This window comes from Rhinolophus ferrumequinum, chromosome 2, assembly GCF_004115265.2.
Source record: "Rhinolophus ferrumequinum isolate MPI-CBG mRhiFer1 chromosome 2, mRhiFer1_v1.p, whole genome shotgun sequence".
NCBI lineage: Eukaryota > Metazoa > Chordata > Mammalia > Chiroptera > Rhinolophidae > Rhinolophus > Rhinolophus ferrumequinum.
The window spans coordinates 58,467,894-58,492,681 of record NC_046285.1 but is presented as its reverse complement, the minus strand read 5'-3'; the positions used below and the strand labels follow the sequence as shown (position 1 = coordinate 58,492,681).

At 45.7% G+C, this 24,788-nt stretch overlaps 1 protein-coding gene across 5 annotated transcripts in view; it reads right to left on the bottom strand.

The window, feature by feature from the left end:
- Positions 1-24,788, bottom strand: part of MASP1 (MBL associated serine protease 1) — a 65,238-nt gene that overhangs the window by 15,428 nt on the left and 25,022 nt on the right. For 3 of the 5 annotated variants that reach the window (XM_033123531.1, XM_033123546.1, XM_033123552.1), the window contains 9 exons: positions 23,179-23,356; positions 22,258-22,389; positions 19,883-20,079; positions 18,055-18,202; positions 16,430-16,548; positions 15,358-15,436; positions 8,416-8,553; positions 7,565-7,639; positions 1,022-3,510 (listed from right to left, as the gene is read on the bottom strand). In XM_033123531.1, coding sequence (XP_032979422.1) covers positions 2,627-3,510; positions 7,565-7,639; positions 8,416-8,553; positions 15,358-15,436; positions 16,430-16,548; positions 18,055-18,202; positions 19,883-20,079; positions 22,258-22,389; positions 23,179-23,356 — 1,950 coding nt within the window. In that variant the 3' untranslated portion in view covers positions 1,022-2,626. Of the gene's footprint in view, positions 1-1,021; positions 3,511-7,564; positions 7,640-8,415; positions 8,554-9,188; positions 12,413-15,357; positions 15,437-16,429; positions 16,549-18,054; positions 18,203-19,882; positions 20,080-22,257; positions 22,390-23,178; positions 23,357-24,788 lie in introns of those variants that run through there. The other 2 variants (XM_033123537.1, XM_033123562.1) reach the window with 2 other exon arrangements.

Below are 24,788 nucleotides of genomic sequence, written 5' to 3'. Positions count from 1 at the left end.
AACACAAGACATGATAATACTTGAAACCTGCTAAACACAAAGTGCAAAACATAACTTAGGATTCTTTCAGTTCTCAATAGGGTAAAAAGCATGACATTTTCATTCTGATACAAATTCCAAACAAAGGCACAGCAGGAGTGCATCCCTAGAGCAGCCCTCACAGCAGGCTAGCTTGTGCCACCCCGGCACCTGCACTATGTCTAAGCCCAGACACGAAGCCCTGTCCAATGCACTACTTAAATGTTTTTACACCCCCCCGCCCCCACATCTGCACTGTCACAGCCCTAGGTCTGGCGGGTGTTCACCATCTCTCTCCAGAACGGTTGCAGTAGCTTCCCAACCGCTCTCTCTAGCTCAGTCCCTCCCCATACACCACGTGCCCCACCATGCTGCCCACCCTCAGACCTGCTGATTCAGAATTTCACAAGCACCCTAGGTAACTCTGATATACCCGAAATTAGAGAATCACTAGTCACAGGATAGAGTGCAGACATAGTGTGGCTTTCGAGACGCTTTCCCCTCTGCTTTAATCCCCATTGTTCACTCCACTCATGGCACGCTTTCCTGCGTGGTCTTTGTCCACTTTGCCTGTCCGCTCCCTACCCCAGGGCAGTCTTTACAACCTCTCTGCAAAGCACTCCAGATCCCCTTTCAGCTGTATGGATTTCTCGCTCCTTTAAGTTCCCCTAATACTGCAATCTCCACTCCTCTTGTGACATTTAACTCCTTTTGACTGTGTGAGACCTAGAGGTACATGATCTTGCTTTGCATGCTAGTTTAAACTCTTTGAAGTCAAGGACTTGAATAGCAGGCAATGCAATGTAATGAAGGAATGCGCAGCCTCTGAGAGGGCACGTGTCAATAGCCACCCCCATTCTTCATCACCCCTGCTTAGATGATGTTGGAGATGACAAATTTGTACTTCTTCTGTAATGGGAGAGGTTTTGGCTTAATGAGGGGCCAGTTTCTCTTTAAAGAGTCAAAACAAAACAAACATCAGCAATGACCAAACCCCCAAATGTAGGCTGTTGATTATCCATGGAGGTTTTATTTCCACTTTAGAACCCTGACAGGAGACACAGAGTGCAGAGGCACCTTACAGAGTAGTGAAGCTTGTGATATAATATATACAATATATAGCATCCTCTACATACACTTCATAGACATAGGAGTGTGGTTTCATGAACCAATTAGAAAAGTGGGCACTTCCCAATTGTTCTCTTGGAATCCACTCAGGGACTTCTCTGGCCGCCAGTTTCTGATGGAGAATCACAGGACAGCGAGCTCTGGGAGATGATGGACCATCAGCCCCTGAGGGTCAGGGTGCTGGCAATCAGAATCACTGAGTGTTGGAGATGGAAGGACCCTGAGGGGGATCTAATGCCTTCCTTTTACAGATGGGGAAACTGAGGCCCAGAGAAGGAAAGTGATTTGTTAAAAGTTATACAGCCAGTTGGGGACAGAGCTGGGGCTAGAGCCCAGGACTCTAGGCTCTCTCTGTCTCTTCTCATTGCCTTTCACGGGCAAGTCTCTGCCTCCCTCACTCTGGCTTCTGGAAGCTGGAGGAGTGCTTTCCTCTGAACAGCCATGTTGGGTGAATTTTCTGAAGAGCTCAGACCCTGTGCAACCTGGTGGGATCAGGTCACTTCTAACATCCGGAGCCCATTCTTCTTCCATTTTGCCACCCAGAAGCGCAGCAGGGCACAGTGTGGGCTTTCTCTTTTTCCAAGCGATCCAGGTGAGTCTTCATGTTTGGGGCTGGGGCTAGTAAACCTTTTCAGGTGATGTGTTTCAAGGCTGCAAGGTTGCTTTGTGCTTGTCTGGAGCGGCAGGTGTGGACACACCATGTCATCAGCTGGCATTTGAGTGTAACATATGGGTCCAAGTGATGTGTTCCGAATTGACAATAGGAATTTAACAGGACTGGGGAGCCTCCCACTGCTATTGTCTCCCCCCAGTCACCTAAACCTTCCCAGCTTTCTCCTTGTCCTTTAAAATTCCTTCAGCAGGGAACATAAGGGCTAAGGCCTGGACTGCAAGAAGCTTTTGGGAGAGAAACCCCAGGGATAAGAATACCGTAGTGGTTACACGAAGAGAGAGGGAGGGGCTTTCAGGGTATGAGCCTTGTCTCCCCCAAACTGAGTGGTTTTCTCCTAGAGGAGGGACTAGACTTCTCTGTGCTCAGAGGGCAGAACTGGGAAAATATATGGACTCAGAATTCAGCTCAATGTAAGGAAACATTTTCTAACAATCAGGCAGGCCCAGTTTTACTGACAGGGGGTTTGATAATTGAATCGGAGTGAATAAGGTCACTGGGTAAAGCAGTCCTGGAGAGGAGTGCTAGGACTGGCTCAGACATCTAGCTCCCTTGTATTGCCGAGGACAGCGAGGCCTGAAGAGGGGAAGGGACTTGCCCAGGGCCGTGGACCCAGGATTCTTGGGTAGAGACTTTCCCCCGATACCACACTGCTGCCTCTCGGGGTCCTGGGACTGTCTAAGGAGGGTGGGAGCAGCATGTTCCGTTCCATCTAGTCTGGTGAGTAACAGGGAGTGTGCCATCGGAAGTGTGTGGGCAGCCTCACTCGGGCTGGGGCAGGGCAGGCAGGCCCTGAGGAGGTCGGTCAGCTCACCGCTCCACCTGGAGCTCCCCCAGACCTTGTGGGGAGCCCAGCTGCTCCCAGACCCAGTCCACATAGTTGGAGACCTTTGTGTAGACCCCATAGACCTGCTTGCTGCCACATTCTTCAGGGCCCCCCCAGGACACCAGGCCTTGGGCCACCCAGCTCTGGCTTAAGTCATCAAGGAGGACAAACGCCCCGCCGCTGTCTCCAAGGCATGTGTCTTTGCCGCCCTCATAGTAGCCGGCACAGAACATGTTCTCGGTGACGCTGTAGTTGCCCAAGCGGGACTCATAGCTGGTTTTGCACTCGGCGTGTGGCACCACGGGTAACTTGACATACTGCAGGATATCTGACAAGGTCCGCGTGCCGCTGCTGATGATCTCATCCACTGTCACGTTAGGATTGGAGATGCCCCAGCCAGCCACCAGGCCCAGCGTGTGGGGCGCCGGGCCTTCGGGCTCGGGCCTTGGCAGGCAGATGGGCATGACGTGGGGTCCCAGCGGCACAGGCTCCTGAAGCTGTACCAGCGCTATGTCGTGGTTGTAGTTCTGGATGTTGAAGTCTGGGTGAAGCACCACTCGGGCAGCTGAGCTGTTGGCCGCCCCCGATTTGTCCCGTATGTCATGCAGGCCCAGGTAGACAGTGATGTGCTCCTTGGAGACTGGTGTCACTGTGTTGTCTCTGCGCTGGGAGCGCAGCACATGGGCTGCCGTGAGGATCCAAGACTCAGAGAGCAGGGCCCCACTCCCAAACCACTTGTCGTTTGGCACCCTCGAGGTATCTTCCACCACGATGAGGGCCTGCCAGGGGAAGAGGCCGGGCTCAGCATTCCGGCCCCCGATGATCCGCTTGACCAGGTTTGGCAGGGAGCGGGAGGGCTGACCACACACTGTAAGGAGAAGGGAGTGGGGACAAGAGACAGAGACTCGTCAGGTCAACCATGGGAAAAGAGTCAGCAAAAGAAACGTACATCTCACCCACTGTAGATTATGCCACCACAGGACCCTACTCTACATCGTGAGGCCACACCGGCCTCGGAAAGCTCTGTGCAGGGTCTTATTTGGCCTAAGTCTTTCTAGTCTGGCTGTGCTGTAGCCAGCGCCATCTGTGGGACAGACCATTTCACATATGGGACCTTCACCATCTTGAACCATTTCTAGCAAGGATCGCTTTTGGCCTGGACCATACTGAGCCTGGCCTCTCTTTGGCAGTGATCACCTTTTCCCTTTCTTTTCTAGAAGGGCAGCTTATATCCCAGACATAGTCCACACTGTAGGTGCTTAGAAAATGTTTGAAAACCACAGGTCATGGGATTTGAGAGACGGAAGGAAAGTAAAAGACCGCCTAGCAGGGCACAGCAAACACTGACCTGGGAGCTAACACACCTGAGGTCTTGACCCAGCTTTTCTCTCTTAGGTCCTCTGTGACTCTGGGTAACTAAATTTCCCTTTCTGGATTTCAATGTTTTATCTTCCTAATGAAGCTATTGATCAAGATGACCTCCAAGGATACTTTAAATTCCAAATTCCTTTGATTTTTATTTCATTTGCCATGGCCACCCCCATTTTATAGGTGAGTAAACTCTCTAGCGGTTAAGTGACTAGCCCAAGATCGTACGGCTAATAAGGTAAGTACCAGGGGCATAAGTAGATTCTCGGATCCACGTCTTGTCCTGTATGCCACAATGACGTGTTTCCTGTAAAGATCACGGTCCGAGCCCTCCGACCTTTTCTTCCTTAGCACAAAGGAGGCATTCTGTGAATGGATGCCCAGGGCATCGAAGGTTAGGGACAGGTGGCATAATCTACTAGCAATGATGTGTGGGCTCTGTTCTGAGCCACCCATCATTGCACCTAGGAACCTTGTAGTACCTTCAAGGGAAGAAGAAAGGTCTGAGCAAACTTCGTTCCACGAGCTGTACCCCGAGCATGCACATGCACCGCCAGCCTCCTGCGGCCAAACACTTTTGGCTCATGAGCAGAGGGTCTTCAGTACTAGCCCCCCGCTGGCTAAAAACAAGTTCACCTGGGCCCTTCCCAGCATGGTTTTTAGGCCTGGGAAGTAAACCTGGTATGAGTGTGGGCCTCCTCTTGGTTGCAAATGGCCAGGCTACACTTCTGGCCCTGGAAACCATCAACAATCCTTTAAAGACCAAAGAGCATTTGAGTTTTCTTGGCAACTTTGGGAGGTCAGGCTTTCAGCAACCTAATGCTTTCCAGATGCTCTTCTTCTTGATGCCAAATGCTTTTTACGTGATCCCGAGGCACCCTGTCGTTCACCCCAGGCCAGATGTGAGCTAGCATTTGCTAATCCAGATGTGGCTTTTCAGAGTTGAAGGCCAGACTCCCAATTACAAGCATCAGTCTACAAGGTGACATCTCAAGGCAGGTTTGTGATCAGTCCTGCACAATTTATCTAGTGCCCAAAGGCCCTCATCTGGTGAGGGACATGCCTGTGGCTTAGTCCATGGTCACAACAAAACCAGTGCCCAATGCTGCCAACATACTCAACCAACATACCCCAGGTCACAGAATGTCAGAATTGGGGAAGCTTGGAGAACATCTAATTTACAGATGTAGAAACCAAGGTTCAGAGAAGGCAAGTGATGTGCTCAGTTACTACTGGCAGAGCTAGAAGTAGAGCCCGTTTCTTCTGACTCTAGCTTCATTTTCTCCACTGAACTTTGTTTCTCTTCTTGATATGCTCTTGTCCTTTTAAGAGGTTGGGACTGCTCATGGAAATGGGGCTGTTCTTTTTGGCTGGTACCATTCTACATTTAGCTTTTCCTGGGACAAAGGAATCTTCTTGAAATTCTGTATCTTCAGCTGTGCTGAAGCCAGAATTGATCTCTAGAAGAGTGGAAGTACTGAGGGAAGGCTCTTAAAACAAATATGTGATATTCTAGAATTTTGGGTTCATGAGGATAGCATAAAATATAATCATAATCAAGAATGGCTCAGCATTGCTTGTGTTGACATCAAAAATCTTGGGCTCACCTTCTAGCTCTGCACCTAACTTTCTGTGGGTTGCCTTGAACAAATCATTATATCTCACTGATCCTATTTTTTCATGTGTAAAATAAGGGGCAAATAATATTTGCTTAACAGTTTTCTTGGAAAGGTGGATATTATGACGCTCAGTGAAATGGCTTTCTCCACTTTGGCTTGCTTCAATCTCAGTATTTCAGGAGAGGATTTGGAAATCTCTGGCCTGGTCCAGTGATACACGATAGTTCTACCCAACACCAGGTGTTAAAAGAATTTCATGACTCATTGTACCAAGATGCTTTCTATAAATATAGAGCATGATGACTATTAAAAGTTACAGAATGTCATGGATCACATGGTCCTACTCCCTCACTTTTGAGGTAAGGAATTCTAGTCCCAGAGAGGCGACATTACTTACCAAAGATCACAATTAGGAAATGACAGCACCAGGACTAGGACCCAGGTCCCTAACTCCCAGCTCAGTGCCTCTTCCCTTTCCAGAGGTTGCAACATGGCTTCCCAGGATGGAATCCACCTGCGGTGCTGTTTTCTTTGGCCCACAGAGTGTTTTAGCAAAATGAGGATTTACCCCTCCAGTTTGTCACAGCTCCACCATTCCCCATCTTCTCTGATACCTCACCAACTGTGCCCTTGGATGTGCTCCTGGCTAAGCCTAAATGAGATGATGGGGATCAGCAGAGTGTGGGTGGGTTGACCTTTCCCCTGTTCCACCTGCTCATGAATTCTAAGGCCTTCCTAACTGACGTCTTCCTAACCAGTCTTCACCCTTCCACTCCTAGACAACCATGTGAAATGACTTCTTCCTTCTCTAGGATCTCATAGCTCCTGTGAGGGCCCAAACTGATTCACAAATGCTGACACTTTCTTCAGTTCTTAGGTGACTTGATAGCCTTTCCATTTTAATATCTAACATCGAGAAGTCTACTGAGTGATAACTGAGGGTTACTAAAATATGCCAGTCAAATAAAACACTTTCTCAATCTACCAACACTCTAATTAAGTAAAATACAAGTGCCACCCAACATTTAATCATACTGCAAAGCTCTTACTGCTTCAAGCAAATGCAGACAGAATCAGTGCTGCTTCTGAGAGTTATTTTGAATGGTTGTGTCTTTCAATTATTGCTATTCTTGCTTTTTTTAAAGTGTAAATGTCTGTGTTGTGAATATTAAATTTAATTTCTGGGGGTTGTTTGTTTAACCCTGCAGTGTGCATATAGGGCTATGATTTTCTAATAAGTTGATTTGTGTGTGTGTGTATATATATGTACATATGTATATATATATATACATATATGTGTATGTGTATATATATGTACATATGTATATATGTGTGTGTGTATATATATGTATATACATATAAAACAATGATTATGATGCAAATCATTCATACTTTTCATACTAACACAAATATCCACAAAAATATCCCCTAAATCCATATGCACAGTGACCCCCCTGTTACCACAAGTCCTTTTTCATGTTAACGTGTGGTCAGTAGGTGAGCCATGGGAAGGCCACAGTCAGTAAGACTTGCACACATTGCTCTTTGAAAGAACTCCTTACTCTGTCCTATAGTTATTTGTCTGATGTTGTTTGTTTTCTCTATAGTAGGGAGTGCTTGCTGATGGGGTGCTCAGTTTCTTGATTTTCCCGACACACACACACTGTGTGGGGTGTAAAATCTGGTGTGAAGGGAGTAGAACTGCAGAGAGAGGAGACAGGAGGCTCCTGAAGTGATAGAGCCGGTGAACATAGAGGCTGGTTGGTTTGAGGTATGAAGCTGGGCTTCTCTGATCTTTGACCCTCTGAAGGTGTCTCTTAAAAAAAAGTCAAAGCACCATGTCACCCATTTCCTGTTCCATTAACAGCCAGAGCACCTGCGGCCCAAAGGCCTTGGATGGGAGACCTGGAGGCAGAGGACTTGAGGATGAGGTACCTGGCAGGCAGATGGGTTGGTCTCTCCCCAGGACTTCATTCATCCAGACTCCTTGGGCAGAACAGGTATATATACCTGGGAGAGTGAGGAAATATTGGAGAACGTGGTTGGTTGTTAGCACATTGGTTCTATAGATCTGGGTTCTTAATTTCTGAATTGTGGATCATTGCAAGTCTTCCAAATCATTTTTCTGATAGCTTTCGCTCTAGCCAGTCCTCTCTGCAGTCTGAAGCCTCTTTCTAAAATGAGAATCTGACCATGTCCCATCTTTGCTCACTGTCACCAATAGCTCCCCATTGCCTCAAAAACAATCACCACATGCTTCAGCATGGTGTCCAAGGCTCTGTACAATATGGTTCCTGCTCCCTCCTTCCCAGCCCTGCTCAGCCCTGGCAGACACTTCTCATTAGTCACACAGGCCTTGGTTCACACAGAGCTCTGTGGTCACTTGCCCTTCCCTTTCTTCTCCACTTAACAAACTCTTATCTGAGTCTTATGGTAGCTCTGTGAGCTATATCACTGCTCCCTTTGTGAAGTGAGAACTTGGAGGCTTTGAGAAATTGGGAGAATTTTCTTAGTGACACTCTGTAGCAGAGCAGACAGACAGGCCTTCCCATCTCCCTGAGGGGCCCTTCTCTGTGGGAGACTGTGAGTGTGGGAAGGAATGCCCCGTGGCCTAGATCTTGGGGTGCAGGTCTGAGCCCGGGAGAGACAAAACATGTTTCCAAGTGTTTCACCACCCAATTCCTCCCAAACCGTGGCCAACTGACTGGCCGTTTCAGCCCCCAGCACAATCCTGAGACCCATAGGATGTGAGGTGGGAGGGGCCTGATTCAGCATACAGGTCTCACCTGTGATATTGTGGAACATCTTGTAGTAAGGCTGCTGGCAGGAGTATCTGATCTCAGATTTGTATGTGGTGAGGTTGTTCCTGGTGGAGAAGGTGATCAGTCCATGTTCCAGCTCTGCTGGGGATCCACAGTCTGCAACTGAGAGAGGAAAGAGTGAGACCCCTCAATTACCCTTTGCTGTTCTTGGGCCATCTGGTGGGTCTGTCTCATACAGATGTGCAGGTTTTGTACTACACACAACTTCAGTAACCAATGTTATAGTCTATGAGACTGGTGCCCCAGGGGTTGTGGAGGGTGCAACCTGCGTAGTCACCAGTGGCCCTGCTTTTGGGGTCTCTCCCATCTACTGTGTGGTCAACTCACCTGGCCTGGTGTCAATGTCAGGGCAAGGGCAGGTCTGCTGAGATTTAAGCAGACTCGTCTCTCTTCCCCATTGGGACCCTTTCCTTGACTTCCCGTTCTATTATGTAATCCTCTTAGCCTCTTCTGCCCAAGCATGAAGCCTGTGGCCATGCATGAAAATTCGGGCTGGCGTGAATAAAAAATATTCAGTTCTTCCAGACCAAAACACATGCTGAGAAAGAGCCATTAATGTGCTCACATTGGAGCTTGGCAAAAACAAAAATAAAAAAAAACAAAAAACCAAAAAGCAAAAGACAACAAAAAGAAACCCAACTCCTGCATGAGTGCACACACAGCCCCATCCTGCTGGCTCTCTGCAGGCACAGAAGTCAGGAGGTAGGGTCACGGTGGATCGATTATTAGTCTTCACCTGCTCATTTTCTCTAATCATTGGTGGCTGGACACTGGGGCTCGCTGTAGGGTAAGACCAAAGATGCCTGTTCCTCAGAGGTGGTCGTAGGAGAGATTGCCAATCCAGTCAGGTGTTAGAGGACTTGTCAGCACTGATAAAGGTCAGTATAAGTCTGCTGGGAGCCAGGGCAGAGGCTGAGGACCCAGATTGTGATGTCTCTTCACAGGCCTCCATTGGTTCCTAGGAAATCCTACCCTTAGGTTTAACAGCCTCCTCCTGAGTTGAATCATAGAGGAATCAGAGAACTTCACAGTTGGAAAGGCACCTTAAGGCAGGCGATCTAGAATATCATCTTTACAGATGAGCCCAGAGAGGAGACTTGACTGGTCTCAGGTCATGCAGTGAGTTGTGATCTGAGAACCAGACCTGACCTTAAACTCAGTTGTTTTGCTTTTTTGTTTGTTTGTTTTTAAGAAAACTAAACCTATAGTTCTTAAGGATCTGTTTTCCAGTTAAAACTGCCTATACTCAATATTAGCTGGGCAGTGGCGGACATTAGCTGTCAATCTTCTGATAATTTTGAAGGACTGCATTCCAAGACCATGGTAGAATTTCCAGTTTCTGTCTTCCTGAATTTTACCTGCTCACTTTGTATAACAGAGAGAGGACAATTTACCCTGAGGCTACTCAGAAATTGTGATTTTTAACTTTAGGATTCCAAATTCATCTGATTGAACAAAGAGTTGTCTAACTTAACATATAGCTAACTCCAAGGCCCTCCAGGATGGAGCTGAGAGTGAAGGATGGGAGTAAATGCATGTCCCTTCTACCCACGAGGAAGGAAAAGCCAAGAGAACTGGTTAATGTTTTATCCTGGCCTTCAACCCCTGGACATACCATTTCCATTTGTTTTGATCACCCAAAGTAGACACACTCTTCTACTCTGTGAGGAAAGCATGTGAAGGTTAGCACTAGGACAACAAGAGGTGATAATATTTATTCTTTAAAGCTATCATCAGTTTTTAGTGTATTTTCTTGCTGAGTCTCAAAACAGACGTTTCTTCCTTTTTTAGGAAATGCATGGATTGATACCTGGATCTTGGTATTACTCTTGTCTCCCTTAACTTTGGTCTAGGAGTTCATTTTGCCTAAGGCAGCCTCAAGACCTGATACCGAGTTTCAGGTGGAGGGGTTCCAGGGTTGGTCTTAGACATGGCTAGATGGTCAGGAACTGAGAGCCTGTTATGTGGCCAAAAATGGCGGGAAGAGATGTTTCTGGGTAGAGGGCCTGCTTTCACATTACTCCAGAGAATTAACTTTGCCCACTGATAAAGCTGGTCCTACAACCATATAGAAGAGGTGATACATAGTGGAAAATAAAGGTCACTTCAGCCTAGGTAGAGTGCGCAGGGAAGGGGTACACTTTCTTCCCAAGTCTACAGTGGCAAGCAAAGAACCATGTCTCTCTGTGGCCTAAAGACAACTTCCCTTTTTGAGGGGCCTTGAGCAGCTGCCTGTCACAAAGATGCTATATCCAGACCCTGCTTCCTTAGCTAGTCTATCTTTTTTGCTATAGGAAGAGTGTCATCCTTTTCTCTAAAGCTCCCTGTGCCCATTTTCATGCTCTGGAATTAAAGTGCCCTTCTCTTTCCTGTTCCCTTGGCTTCCCTTTCTCATTATTCTATAGAACGGGATGTACTACCCCATATCCCATTTCCACTGTCACCTCTTGCTGCCTTTATTTTCCTTCAGACACATCTTTCTTGACATGCTGTCTTGAATATGCTTTGCCACAATCCAGGAGCTTCCTAGAGAACTCACAGTTGGCTCACTCTGGTGCTCAGGCCCTAGGGATGGCCTGCCCTCCCACCTGGCTTCGTCTCCGTCCTTCCCCTCATTGCACTTATGCTCCAGTATCACAGACCCTTTACTGTGCCTCTCTCTCGCCTGCAGTTTTCCCCACAGGGGAAACCCTGTGTGTCTGTGCTCTGGCCATTCTCGAGGCTTTGATCAAATCTTGCTTCTTCTTGAAAGCCTTTTCTCATTCTTCTAATCAGACAGAGCTGCTTCCCTTTATTTCTTGATCTCTCTCTGATGTATGCATCTTATGTTGCTTGGTATTACAATTATTTGCATCCACATCAACCCTCTGCCTAAATTGTGATTCCCTCTATCACACTGAGTACACTATCTGTTATACTTTGTGGGCTGAAAAATAGTGATTCAACTGAGGCTTGTATTTAGTGACCATCCCATGTTCTATCTCGGGGCACCCCTGCCCTAGGATGGCACCACAGTCCCCAGACTATTCCCTGTCTACCCTTGCAGTATTCTGTCCTCCTCAACAGGCCATTTCATCACCAAATAGACTGGGGAGTCATAATGCAATGCGGGTGGTTCTCTGATACGTGTACCCAGATTTTGTTCAGGCTGAAACAGCTTCCCAGCACGCGGGCTGCCAGGCCACAGCCCTTTCTTTACTACTCTTTATGGCCCAGTGATGTGCTATGGCACCAGGTTTGAGGAACACTGCTTTCAAGTGTGATACCTATCTTCTGAGAAACTTTAATCAGTGAATTTTCAGTAATGCAAAACTTGTAAGCCCTAGAGGAAAGAATATCTGATGACAGAATCTCAGCCCTGTGTTAGGTAAAGGAGGAAGGGAAACTTTGGGGCATGAAGATACATCTAGATTCCCTAAAAATCCATGCTATATGAGTTATCCTTAATTTTACCTACTCATGGTTGTTAAGAAAGTAGCAACAGGTAAAAACATTAAAGTCATAAAGTCATAGGCATTCTGGCCTATGTAAACTTGGAGTGTAGAGTGGATTAGAAGCCAGGACCCACTTTGACCTGGTCAACCCTGTGTCTGTAGGACCAAAGTTATTTTTCCTTTGAGAAGAATACAGTCCATTTAGAGATACTAAAAAATTCTCTCATTGTCTCTTCCTTATTTTCCAGAGTAACGTCTGAGTAATGGCTGAACCCTCAAAAGGAGAACTGTTCTCATATACGCAGGAGTTTCAGCTGCTTGAGACTGTGTTGCCTTGTTCAGCGTCCATTCTAATCCGCACTGAAATGGGAAATGGAGTGTTGGCAGGGTGGGGAGGGGTGGAGTAGCTCTGGGACCCCGGGGTCTTGTGAGTGATCCATTCTTGGATGTCTGCACTGTGTGGGGTCCTGTCATTCACTCTGTCACTTGCTCTGACTGGAGTTCGCTCTCCACATCCATTTCGGTTTCTGCCACCATGGTGAAGATCAAAGAGGGATCAGGGGGTACAGATAAAGGAAGCAGAGAGAGGAAGGAAGAGAAAAAGAAAAGAAAGAGAAAAATTAGCAAGCAAAGCAGAAACAGTTCACGCAGGAAATACAGAAATCACTCCACCAGAATCGATTAAGAACGCATAGTTTAGATACAGCCAGTGTGAAGGACAGTTTGGGATTTTGGAATTTGTACCATTTTGAGAATTTGTACAGTCATAAATCCTGGCTCATGAGGAGTACAACATTCTTCCCCTGGAGCGAGCTTTGTATTTGTCTGGCCCAAACCCTCATTTGACAGATGGCATTCAGAGTGGAACAGGACTTGTCCTGGATCATTACAGCAAGGTGGAGGCAGGGACAGGACAATAACCCTTAATCTCTACTTCCTGTTCCAGTGAAAGTTTACTCACAGCACACGTGAACTTCCTATCTGTTCCCACCCCTTTCCTCACGAATCCCTGGGGACTGTCAACTTCTCAGTTTTATTCCTCTTTCCATCTCCCCTGGCTCACATGTCTGGGACAGAGTTGCTCAATAAATACGTACTTAGTGGAAGAACAGAGATGCTCAATGTGTCTGAATAGGGATTTCTTTTTTTTTTTTTTTTTTTTTGAATACCTTGGACCCCACAGGTCTCTCTCTTTTTTTTTTTTATTTTATTGGGGAAGGGGAACAGGACTTTATTGGGGAACAGTGTGTACTTCCAGGACTTCTTTCCAAGTCAAGTTGTTGTCCTTTCAGTCTTTTTAGTTGTGGAGGGCGCAGCTCAGCTCCAGGTTCAGTTGCTGTTGCTAGTAGCAGGGGGGCGCAGCCCACCATCCCTTGCGGGAGTCGAACCGGCAACCTTGTGGTTGAGAGCCCACGCTCCAACCAACTGAGCCATCCGGGAGCTCAGCTCAAGGTGCCGTGTTCAATCTTAGTTGCAGGGGGTGCTGCTCACCATCCCTTGCGGGACTCGAGGAATCGAACTGGCAACCTTGTGGTTCAGAGCCCACTGGCCCATGTGGGAATCGAACCGGCAGCCTTTGGAGTTAGAGCATGGAGCTCTAACCACCTGAGCCACTGGGCCGGCCCCTGAATAGGGATTTCTAACAGCCCTGATCCAGGCTGTGCTGGGACAACCAGATCACATTAGGGAGAAAAAAAAAATATTCTTCTTTTCTTTGGTACAAAATGACAGGCATTCTTTTGTATATGAAACATAAGTCACAGAAAAGGATACCATCAAATATAGTGGTACCTTACTCTATCAATGCTTCTGTTACAATAAAAAGTGTGTGTGTTTCATCAGGGAAAAAAAACTATTATTAAAGTTTCCTCCTTTCCAAAAGGATGAATGAGAGAAGCCAAACCTCTTCCTGGTCACGGGACTGGGGGAGGGGAAGAAATTAGCTTTTACCTATTCCTGGTGCTCCACAGGTGTGATATGTACATTAGCATGGCTAGTCCTCAGAACAACCAAGAATGCAGGAAACTGAGGCCAAAAGACTCTTGAGTAAGAGGCTTAGGGACTCTCAATTGGGAGAGTCTGGATTTGTATGGAGAACTTCCTGATTCCAAAGCCACATTGTGTCCTCTACATCCCACATCCTTTTTTACCTCCTCCTTCCAAGTGCTCCTCTGCTTTGTGGAGAACTCAGGGACCGCACTGCACATGTGCCACACGTTGCAGGAGGTAGCAGATATGTCTGCCAGCATTTGAGTTCCTGCATGTCTGGACCTTGTCTTTTCCATCTGAATTCCCTATAGACCTCTGCACAGACATCCAGTAAATGTTTGTTGAAACTGTTTGTTGAAGCCATAAAATGTCCCCCCTTTACCCACATTGGGCTGTGGCTCCGGCCACATCATCATATAAAAAAGCAAAATTAAAAACAAACACATTCTGCTCCAAAGTTCTGCTTGGGATTTGCCTCAAGGGAGCCCCACCCTGACAGTGTCCTCCTGGGGTGGTGGGAATGGATCTGCCTGCCCACTGGGTCCAGTCATTTAGGAGAAGGGAAGAGGACGCCATTCCAAAGTTTATATGATGTCGGGAACTCGGGGTGGGCAGGACTAACTCTAATTCTTGACATCTCACCTCTCCATTTTAAAGCAAACCCTCCTTCGTTCCCTCCCTCTCTCCTTTTCCTTCCCTTTCTGTCACCATGCCTCTGTCATCACTGTTACCACAGATGAGTTTCCTAAAATCGTGGTGGTCCTTACAAGTTTTGCATTGAAATCACCTGGGTAGGGGGAGAGGGGTGTTAACTGGCAATTTGTAATTTTACAAAGCTCACTAAGTGATTTATATGGACCACATTATTTAGAACCACCAGGATATATTTTAGAATATTAAAGCTAGTCCAAACTCCTTATTTTACAATTAAGGAGAAGACTCCTGTCCATGGTCACTGGGTAGGTTAGGAGCAGAGCCAAAGCAAGAACTCTGGGTCCCAAAAGCCATGCAGAGCTGTGTCCCCTGCTTCTCACATGTCCACTATGCTGATCCCACAGCCCGAGCTGTCCCAGAAAACTTAGTGGATATGGCTGATGGCCACGTAAAGACTGGCAAGGTCACTCAGCTCTGGGCACTGGGACCAAAATAGTTTCCTGAATTAGCAATTACCAGAGCTACTTTCAAACCTGAAGACACGCTATTTCTTTAGCAAGTTTGGCAACCTTTCTGCAGGCAGAGGTAAAATTAGTATTTAGAAAGTAAACTGGGACTCACAAGAAGTTTCTTTTGGAATCCTAATGTCTTATTGCTGAAAGAAACATTAATAGTCATTTTATCCAACCCTCATGTGTCTGTTGAATTCATGCCTCCATTCTTGTTAAAGTGCATCTGCCAAGCTGTCACCCTTGTGTGGTCTCTGCTTGGATCCCACCAGCGCTGGGGAGCTCATTATCTTTATAATTAACCAATCTTGTTTTCTTACTTTTACAGGTGGGTATCTTGTTACTCCATGTCCCATCCTTCAGACATTCGATCTGAAATGTGTCCATCTCAGCATCATCCTAGAAAGAAACATGAAGAAGGTATGGGAGAAGGAAGAGGGATGGGGTTGGTGGTTGTTTCCCAGTAAAACCAGCTCAAACTCCAAACTTGAATGTTCTTGACTGAGATTTTCCAGCCATGGGCCTCCAAGAGCAAGCTTGAAGATAAGGGAAAGACAGATGCTGAAGTCCTACTCCCTGGTCATACTCTGGAGAGAGGCAAGGCCGGGTATAGAAAGGGGTTTGGGCAACGGTCTCTGAAGGGAAACCTGCATCCTAGATTCATTTTTCACTGCAGGGGCTCTCAAACCTGAGTGAGCATCAGCATCCTGGAGGGCTTTTGCATAGACTGCTGGGCTCCATCCCAGAGTTTCTGATTCAGTGGGTCTGGCCTGGGAACCAAGCCTTTGCATTTCCCATAAGTGAGGTGATGCTGCAGTGGGGACCCCACTTAGATAACCATCTCTTGAGAGGAGCAGTCCTCTAGCTTGGTTCACATCAGAATCATCTGGGCAACATAACAGAAAAGCCTATACCTGGGCCTCACCCCAGAGATTCTGCTTTAATTGGTCTCAGGTGGGGACTGGGAGGTGATTTCGGTTTTTAAATTGAGGTGATTCCTAGGGGAACCACTGTTTCAGGGTGAGAGAGTGAGCAGTGACTGTGTGCCACCTCTAAATCTCTCCTTTCTATCCCAGTTTCCTCCAATAATCCTGATGAACTTCGTAAGGTTGTTTGTCCTGACTGTAGGGCTGAATAGATCTAGATTTTTTGAAATTCAAACGAGCCAATGCTCTGATAAAAGACATTTGTGCCAGTTCCAGAAGTGAGAGTCTGGGACACATGCTTTGAGTTTTTAGAAGACTGGAATTTCTGGAGCATTTGGAAGGTTTATGGGGAAGCTGGGAAATACTGTGGTGGGACCATGACAAGCTCTGGAAACCCACTTGCCCCAGGAGCCCTGGAGAATGTCTGTGGTCTGGTGGCTCCCACTTCCCAGGCTGGACCCTGTACCTTTAGCACTTTGTAGCCAGTGTCACAGCTGATGAGCACCTGGTCTTTGAAGAAATACTTGGCTTGCAAGGGCTCGATTTTCCCGTGGACAGGAGGCTGTAGCCCTGGGCATTCATTTCCTGGTGGGGAGCAGTGAAAGAACAGCAGGTGAAAAAACAAGGAAAGTCTGGCAGTGAGAGGCCAGTCCCTAGAACACAAGGCCTGAAGGGGGTGAAAGAACCACAGGATTGGGTATGAGGGCCCTGGACCTACTAGGTCCTGGAGAAGACTTACTCGATCCTTGACCAAGTCACTTTCCAGCTTGGACCTCTATTTCCTCATTTGTAAAATGAGGTGGCTGGCCACGTGGTTTCATCAAAACCCAGGGTTGGAAAGTATATTAAATGCCATTGGGTGAAACCCTTGTCTGATATATATATATAAATACACACACACATACACACACACAATATATATATGTATATAATGTATATATATACACATATATATTATATACGTGTATATATTATATATATTATATATAATATATATACTATATATATATTATGTATATACATATATGTATAATATATATATATTTTTTTTTTTACAACATCTTCCATAGTAGATATCAAACATCTGTTTGCATTCCTGTTTCCATTTGCATTCCATTACAATGACAGGGAGCTCAATACCTCCCAAACCTATACCTTTTATATTGGACTCATCTGAATAAAGGTACAGTGTTTTCCTATTCAACTGAAATTTATACCATTTTCATTTTACTCATTGGGTATAGTTTGCCCTCTTGGGGGAAGTCAGGATGACTCCAATCGCTCTTTTTTTTTCATCTTTTCAAGACCATTCCTCAAAGTGTTACACTGTGATCATATATGCCTCTGAGCTCTCTTCAAATGGCTAGATCAGGCTGGTCTGGGCCTATCCTTGACATGTTTTCCTGGACAAACTATCCTTTGCTAATATTCTCCTCACTTCCCTCCCAAAACTGAGCATTGAATTTGATAATGCAGGCCAGGATATTGGAGTCTACGAACCGGCTTAGCCATTGTGGCCAGCTGTGGTCCTGTCGCAGACGCCTACTGTTTTCTTCCTCAAGTTACTGCAGACCCCTTGGGTTAAATGACTCTATCAGGCTTTGGGCTGGGAATGGCTGCTTTGGGGTAGTGGGCAGAGGTCTGTGGGTTTTGTCAGTCTAGGGGGAACACAATGAGGAAAACTGCCATAATGACATATTTTGAACTACAGGCCCAGACCAAAATTCACCTCAGTCTTGGACAGGGCTGGAGATGAAGGGTCCTCTCCAGGCCCAATGAATCACAGTGTGAAGCGATGCAGTACAGGAAATACATATTTTTTTAAATCTCCCCATTTGATTCCAAAGTACAGCAAGTTGTGAAAACTATGTCTAGTCCAAACACACCATCATTGCTGCCCTTCATCACAATTTATAGATGGGAAACTCAGTCAGAAAGAGAATGCACCTTGGTCCCAAGCGACTCAGTGACCCGAGACTCATAACCCGAGAGGAGTCCCAGGCCTACACCCCAGGCCTCATCTCTCGACCACTGCTCCATGAAAGTTGAGCATGGTAACAAAGTGTGTCCCAGGAGGGGAGAGGCTGTTACCTGTCGCACTGTATGAGAGCCTCCAGCCCCGGTTCTCGCCTGAGTTGTCACTGCGAAACAGGATCTGGATGCTGTGGGTCTGTGTATTGATGGGTTCTGGGGCTTTCTCTCCACAGAAGGGTCCCAAAAGTTTTGGACCAGCTTTAATCTGTGAGGGGAAAGTTGGAGAAAATGAGGGTGGCATCAGAGCAGTGGTGGCTGTTGCAGGGACCACCTTGATACTGCACCTGGGCTTTTCTGGGAGCCTCCATATGAACCCATAATATTGACTCATGTCTCTAGTGGGCATCACCATTCACCAAATGGTTCCAGCTCCACTCTCCAATTTGCAATTTACAATGGCCCTGGATGTGGACCAGGCAGGCTAATGATCGTCTGCTCAAAGCTGAACATATTATGACTCAGACAGGGGCAGAGCCCTGTCCATGCACACAGGATAGACAAGGCCTCTGCTCTGAAAGACAGTGCAGTCTAATGGGGTGAGTCTAATAATGAATAATCAAATAATTATAGGCTGTGGTAAGGGTTATAAAAAATAATCAGGATGACATACATATATAATATAAATATATACTATATATTTATAATTTATATAGTAAAATCTATGTAACCTATATAATTTGTCATTAATATGATAGATAACTTTAAATAGATTGTTAGGGAAGGCCTCTGTGAGGAGGTGACATTGGATTTGAGACATGTAGGATGAATAGGAGCTTGTCATTGGAGGAGGAGGGAAGAACACTTTCCAGGCAGAGAAAACAACATATAGTGGGGGAGGATGCTGGTAAATGAGGGTAAAAGGGATCAAATATATGGTGATGGAAGAACTGACTCTGGGTGGTGAACACACAATGGGATTTATAGATGACATAATACAGAATTGTACACCTGAAGTGTATGTAACTTTACTAACAATCATCACCCCAATAAACTTTAATAATAATAAAAAAAAAACAACAACAGAAAACAACATATGTAAAGGTCAAGGCCAAAGGTGAGAAAGAGCCTGGAAAATGTTAAGAACAGGAAGGAAGCCAGTGTGGCTGGAACAGAGGGAGTGACGTGTCATGAGGTTGGAAAGGCAGGCAAGGTTGGAGAGGCAGGCAAGGGCCACATCATGTTGAAGAATTTAGGCTTATTTTCAAGTGCAGCCTTGATCTAATCTGATTTTATAATGATCAGCCTGGATGCTATGGGAGAATAGACTGTGTAGGGCCAGGGCAGAAGCAAGAGAAACATCTGGGAAGGGTTGCAGTTGGCCAGGAGATAATGGAGTTTGGACTAGGATAGAGGAAAAAATGGGATGGAGAGAAGGGAATAGGCACTACTAGATGATCCAGATTTCCCGATTCCCAGTCCTGGATCCTTGCTATGCCTTTAACTCTTCCTTCCATCTCTGAGGACCAGGAGTCCTTAACTCTCATTTGGTGACTTCTACAATCCTGGGTGATATTTTCATCTTGTCATTCTTACTGTGGAGAGGGGGGAAAAGCAAAGCCCCGAGAGGTTAAGCTTCTGGGAAACTATGTGTGGTAGGCAGAATTCTAAGATGGTCCCACACGACCTTCACCTCTGGTGTTACTTCATGATGATGTTATGTTCCATGGCAAAGGGATTTTGCAGGTGGCCAAGAGGCTAGTTTTAGATCAGGGAAGATCCCTAGACTTGATCTTAAGGTAGCAGATGTTATTTTAAATAATTACTTTTTGGGAAGCACACGCCTTGACCCCCTATTCTGGGAGAAGATAGAAGTCAAGAATATCAATGTTCCCAACCCAGCAGTATTTTCCAGCATCCCCAGGGCAAAGGTCTATTGTAGGCTTACCTTGATGTAGTCATAGGGGCACGGCACCTCTGGATGGTCTTCAATGTCAAAAATGTCCTCAAATTGCAGGCTGATCACGAAACCCTCCTCCAGTTCAATCACATAGAAGCATTCAGAGCTCTTAGGGTAAGGGTTGGGAAAGTCGGGGCTGGTGATCACACCGGTCCTCTGGGTAAAGAGGTTGTCATGGCACTCCACTGTGGGAAACACACCGAAGCAGAGTGACATACCACACCATGGCCACAGCAACTCCTTTCTTAACTTTACTGTACGATTTCCCCGTAGTCCCAAGAGACAAGCAGGAAAAGAATCATTATCCCCATTTCACAAATGGGGACATTAAAGTTCAATGATTTTTTTCAAGCCACACACACAGTAATTTTCAGAGGCAAGACTCAAAGGCAGTGAATGTGATACACCTTCTCCTCAGATTCTCTGACATTGGTGGGGGGCAGGAGGAGGTTTTAGATGGGAAGGTTTTAAGATAAAGTGGTTGTAGGGGGCTGTATGGTCCTCTTTTGTCCTGCTCTCCCCCCAGCCCAGAACTCCATTAGGTCTGCTCAAAATCTGTCTTGATCCCTCATCTAACACAGGACATTCACACACACCCTCACTCTCTGGCCCCTGGCCTTGCTCTGTTTCCCTTCATTCTGCTGACCACTACTTACCATTATATAATATATTCATTTGTGGATTTTCTTGCCTTACTCAAGTGCAAGTCTCCTGAGCTCAGGGACTGTGCTTTGTCCCTGTTATACTTGCTTCACCAAGGACCCAGGATCCTGGGATCATGGCCATGGTTTAGCTCTGCTGAGGCCCCTTTGTTGACCACTGAGCCTTTGTCCTTGGGCTGACCCTTCCTAGATCTGGGGTGTCAATCCTTTCTAAGGCCTTGTTCACCCAGCTCATTTGCAAATGAGAAAACTGTGGCCCAGAAAATGGAGTGTGACTAACTTGAAGTCCCACCGCTCTAGAATAAAAGTTTAAACTGAGGTCACTTGAGTCCCCATCTTTCATTTTCTACCTCAACTACTCTTGTGGGGATGATGGTGCCCGAAAGGGGGCTAAAAATCCATTCTTGGTTGGGGGAAAGTCTTACTCTTTTTATGCATGATACACAGATAAACATGTAATGTATGTATGTGTATATATATATATATATATATATATATATATATATATATATATAGTGTATCTGTGGTATTAAAATTAAAATTTCATGGGTTAGGGCAATTAGAAAGATAATATTTTTAAAAGGCTCCTGGAGGCAAAGGTGAAAATGAAAAAGAGATCAAGAAACTTTGCTCATCCTTAGCCTCCCCTGTACTCAGCATAGAGTAGATACTCAATAAATACTCGGTGAACACCATAGAAAATATAATCCTCTTCAAGAAAATTCCTGTATGTGCCTGCTTTCTACTGATGGGTCATATGGGGATTTTATTCAGAAGCAAGTAGAAGTTTGTGAAGGAGAAAGGAAAAGAATTTTTGTTTCCAGCCTTGTCCTCCTCCAGTGGTCCCTCACTTAGCTTCCAAGCGAGCTTTCTAAAACACACATCCTTACCTGCAGTCCCACTAATCTACTGGTAATTTTCCAAACATTCCAAATTGTACCCTGTCTCAGAAGGTTCGTGGAAGCTGTTCTCTCTGCCTGGAATGCCCTCCTCTTCTTTATTCTTTCATCTCCATCAGAGTCACCATCTCTGGGAAGTGTTTGCCCACTTCCTGGGCAGACTCAGGTCTAATCGTGCTGTTGCCACACTTCTTGTGCAGCATTTACTACATTTCACTGTTTGCGTGTGTGGCTGTTACATGCTAGCTAGGATGGTCCTCATGGAAAGTGCCTGAACCCCACTGTTTCTCCACCCCTGCCCAGGCCAGAGATTAGGAGAGAATAAGCACATTGATGATAAATGAAAACAGAGATAGCAAGAATGAAATGTTTTCTGGCTATCTTTGTCTTTGCCTCTCTCTTCCCTCTTCTTTTCTTTGGACTGAGAATCTTTTAATCACAGAAGAACTTAAGGGGCCATGGAAGAGAAGATAAAAAGGAACTGCTGGGTAAGGCGTAGTTCATGGCTCAGAGAGAGGACTGGGAAACCTACTTTCCCCCTAAAATCGGCCAGGCCAATTAACTGCAGTAGGAGAGGAAATAGGGACTAAAGAGCAGAGATTTCCATTGCCCAGGAAGAAAGATGGCCTAAAAGGTAGGGCTAGTGAGCATTTCTAGCATCTTCATCCATGTGGTATCTGAGGCATAGCTCTCTGACTTCATTTTTAATTGGTCCTACTGCCTATCATTTCTCTGAGCCTCCCTAATCTGATTGAAAAGTGTGGCACATAACAGCGATGAACAGAATCCCCCCTGGGCCCACCTCGGCAGGTCCTGTTGTCTGTGTGGAGGATGTAGCCGAAGCGGCAGGAGCAGTAGTAGCCGCCGATGTAGTTGTGGCAGTAGTGATCACAGGACAGCTCCTCGTCCTCCCGCTCTGTACACTCGTCCACATCTAGGGGGCAGACAGAGCCTCTCAGTCAACCAATCCGTGTGTGATGATGAAGGAAACAGCCAACGTTTACACAGCGCTTAGCATGTACTGTTCACTGTGTTGGGAGGTACATGCATTCCCTCATTTAATTCTGCTCAAAGATGAACAAAGCCCAGAAGTAGCCATTATCTCTAATTATACAACATAACTGGAACCCAGAGAGGTGAGCAACTTACCCAAGATCACAGAGAGCCAGGGTCAAACCCAAGCAATCTGACTCCTGGTGGTGCCATTGCCCTCCAACAACTGTGAGAATAGCAAGCAGGACTGTTACTATTCCCATTCCATAGACGATAAAACTGGGACTTAGAAGCCTTCAAGAACTGACTCCAAGTCACACAGATATTAAATGGTGGAGTCAGCATTGAAATCCAGGTGGGCTGGTTCCAGAGCCTGGACTCTTAACTTCTACTCCATGCTGCCTCTCTCTTTCTATGTCGTTTGTAGGGGTCTAACCCTGTCCAAAGCATTGGAAATACAAAGATAAAAAGATGTATGTTCTCAACGCAACTAAAACATTTGAACATACATTTCTCCCAAAAGGGTATATGAATGGCCAACAAGCACATGAAAAGATGCTCCACATCACTAGTCATCAGGTGGATAGACATGTGATAGAGAAAATGCACTAAGGCATTCATGGTAGAATCTGTGTATACAGATGTTCACTATAAAGAAGAGAGAGCACAAGGCACTTTTAATCTTCAGAGAGAAAGGGAGAAGTGGGGATGAGACACTCCTCCAACTCACCCACAGCCATGTAGTGGGCATCAAATCCTGTGAATCGCTCCTCGTTGGAGAAATCTGACTGGAAAGTGATGGACATGAAGGAGCCAGGGGAGAGGACCACTTCCTGGCCAGGGGTATGCTCAGTGTCCGTGGATTCCCTGCCACAGAAGATTGCCAGCAACTGGTCTTCAGTTTCTACCTTTGGGGTCAAAGAAAAAAGGTACAAGATGAGCAGCTTCCCCAATTAGCTTCTCTGCTGGTCTCCAGTAGAAAAGAGGAAGGGGTTGACCAGGAGTAGAGCAGGCAGCTTGGGAAACCCAAAGAGTGGGGGTTGATTCTGGGATTTAAGGAAAGAAACATTGTAGGTTAAGTCAATGTGGCCATCCAAGCACTGTTTCACTCATTTTGTTTAGGTCTATCCGAAGTAGCTTGACATTTCTCATTCCTGTTCACAAAAAAATGACTTATTTGTTAGAAGCAAATCAATGTTAAAATTCAAAAAGAGTTATATCACCTCACAGATGACTTCTATATGGAACAGAAGCTTACCACATTTCTAAAGAAAAGAAACCTTATGTACAATATATTTCATTGATTGAGCACTCCGTGTGTTCCTGCCCCTGAGTATAGCATGGGATAGATGGTGACGACAGAATAAGACATAGAGCTGTGCCTGGGGAAGGCAGTGTTCAGACTGATGAAAACTCAGAGTTAGTATACTGTGTGGCAGGTGCTTTAATGGAACACAAGCACTGGGAATGCAATCAGAAGGAGGTGAAAGATCCCCAGTAGAATGTAAGCTGCCAGAGAACAAAACTTTGTTTTCTTTACAGATGTGTCTTAAGTGCGTGGAACACAACCTGGCACATAGCAGTTATCCAATGTATATTTGTTATGAAGAAGTCAAAGTGCAAGATCCATTCTGAGAACAATCCCCAGGGGGGACTGTAGGAGGAGATGTACTTAGAAGGATTGGTTGAAACTAGATTATGGTTGACTTTGAATGCCATAATAATAAATGACTCTTCATTGTGTGAGTAAAGGGAAGATATTGAAAACTTTTGAACAGGGAAGTCATATCATCAGAACTACATTCAATAGGTAGTCTTAATAATACTGAAACTACTGGAATCATCTAGAAATAGTGTATGTTTGTGTGTTTGTTTTAAGTTCCAGATGCAAAATATGCCTATTTGCTAGAAGAATTCACTACATTGGAAGAGCCAGAGGCCCTGTATCAATTCAGAGACCCAAGCAGAGATCTGAAACTGGTTGTCTAACGCTGATTTTGTGTGTTGGTTTGGGAAGCACTGTATGGCAGCTGGTCGGTATACTTATTTGACCACGAATATTTGGCCTACCCACCACTTTATCATTTACACCTAAGCCAGTTCTTTTAAGCTTGTATTTGTGTTTGCACCCTCTAGACTGACATTTTAGCCAACATGCATGAAAAAGTCTCTCACCAAGAATTATTTCTGCTGCCTTTCAAAGTCATTAAGGGAAAGTTCTCAAAGGCTGCTTATCTCTAGAAGATTCTAATGAATTCATTGTTTTGTTCATTAGTTTAGTATGTCAGAGTATCTTGACATTTGACACTTCTGTTTTGAACTAATGATTTATTTATTTAA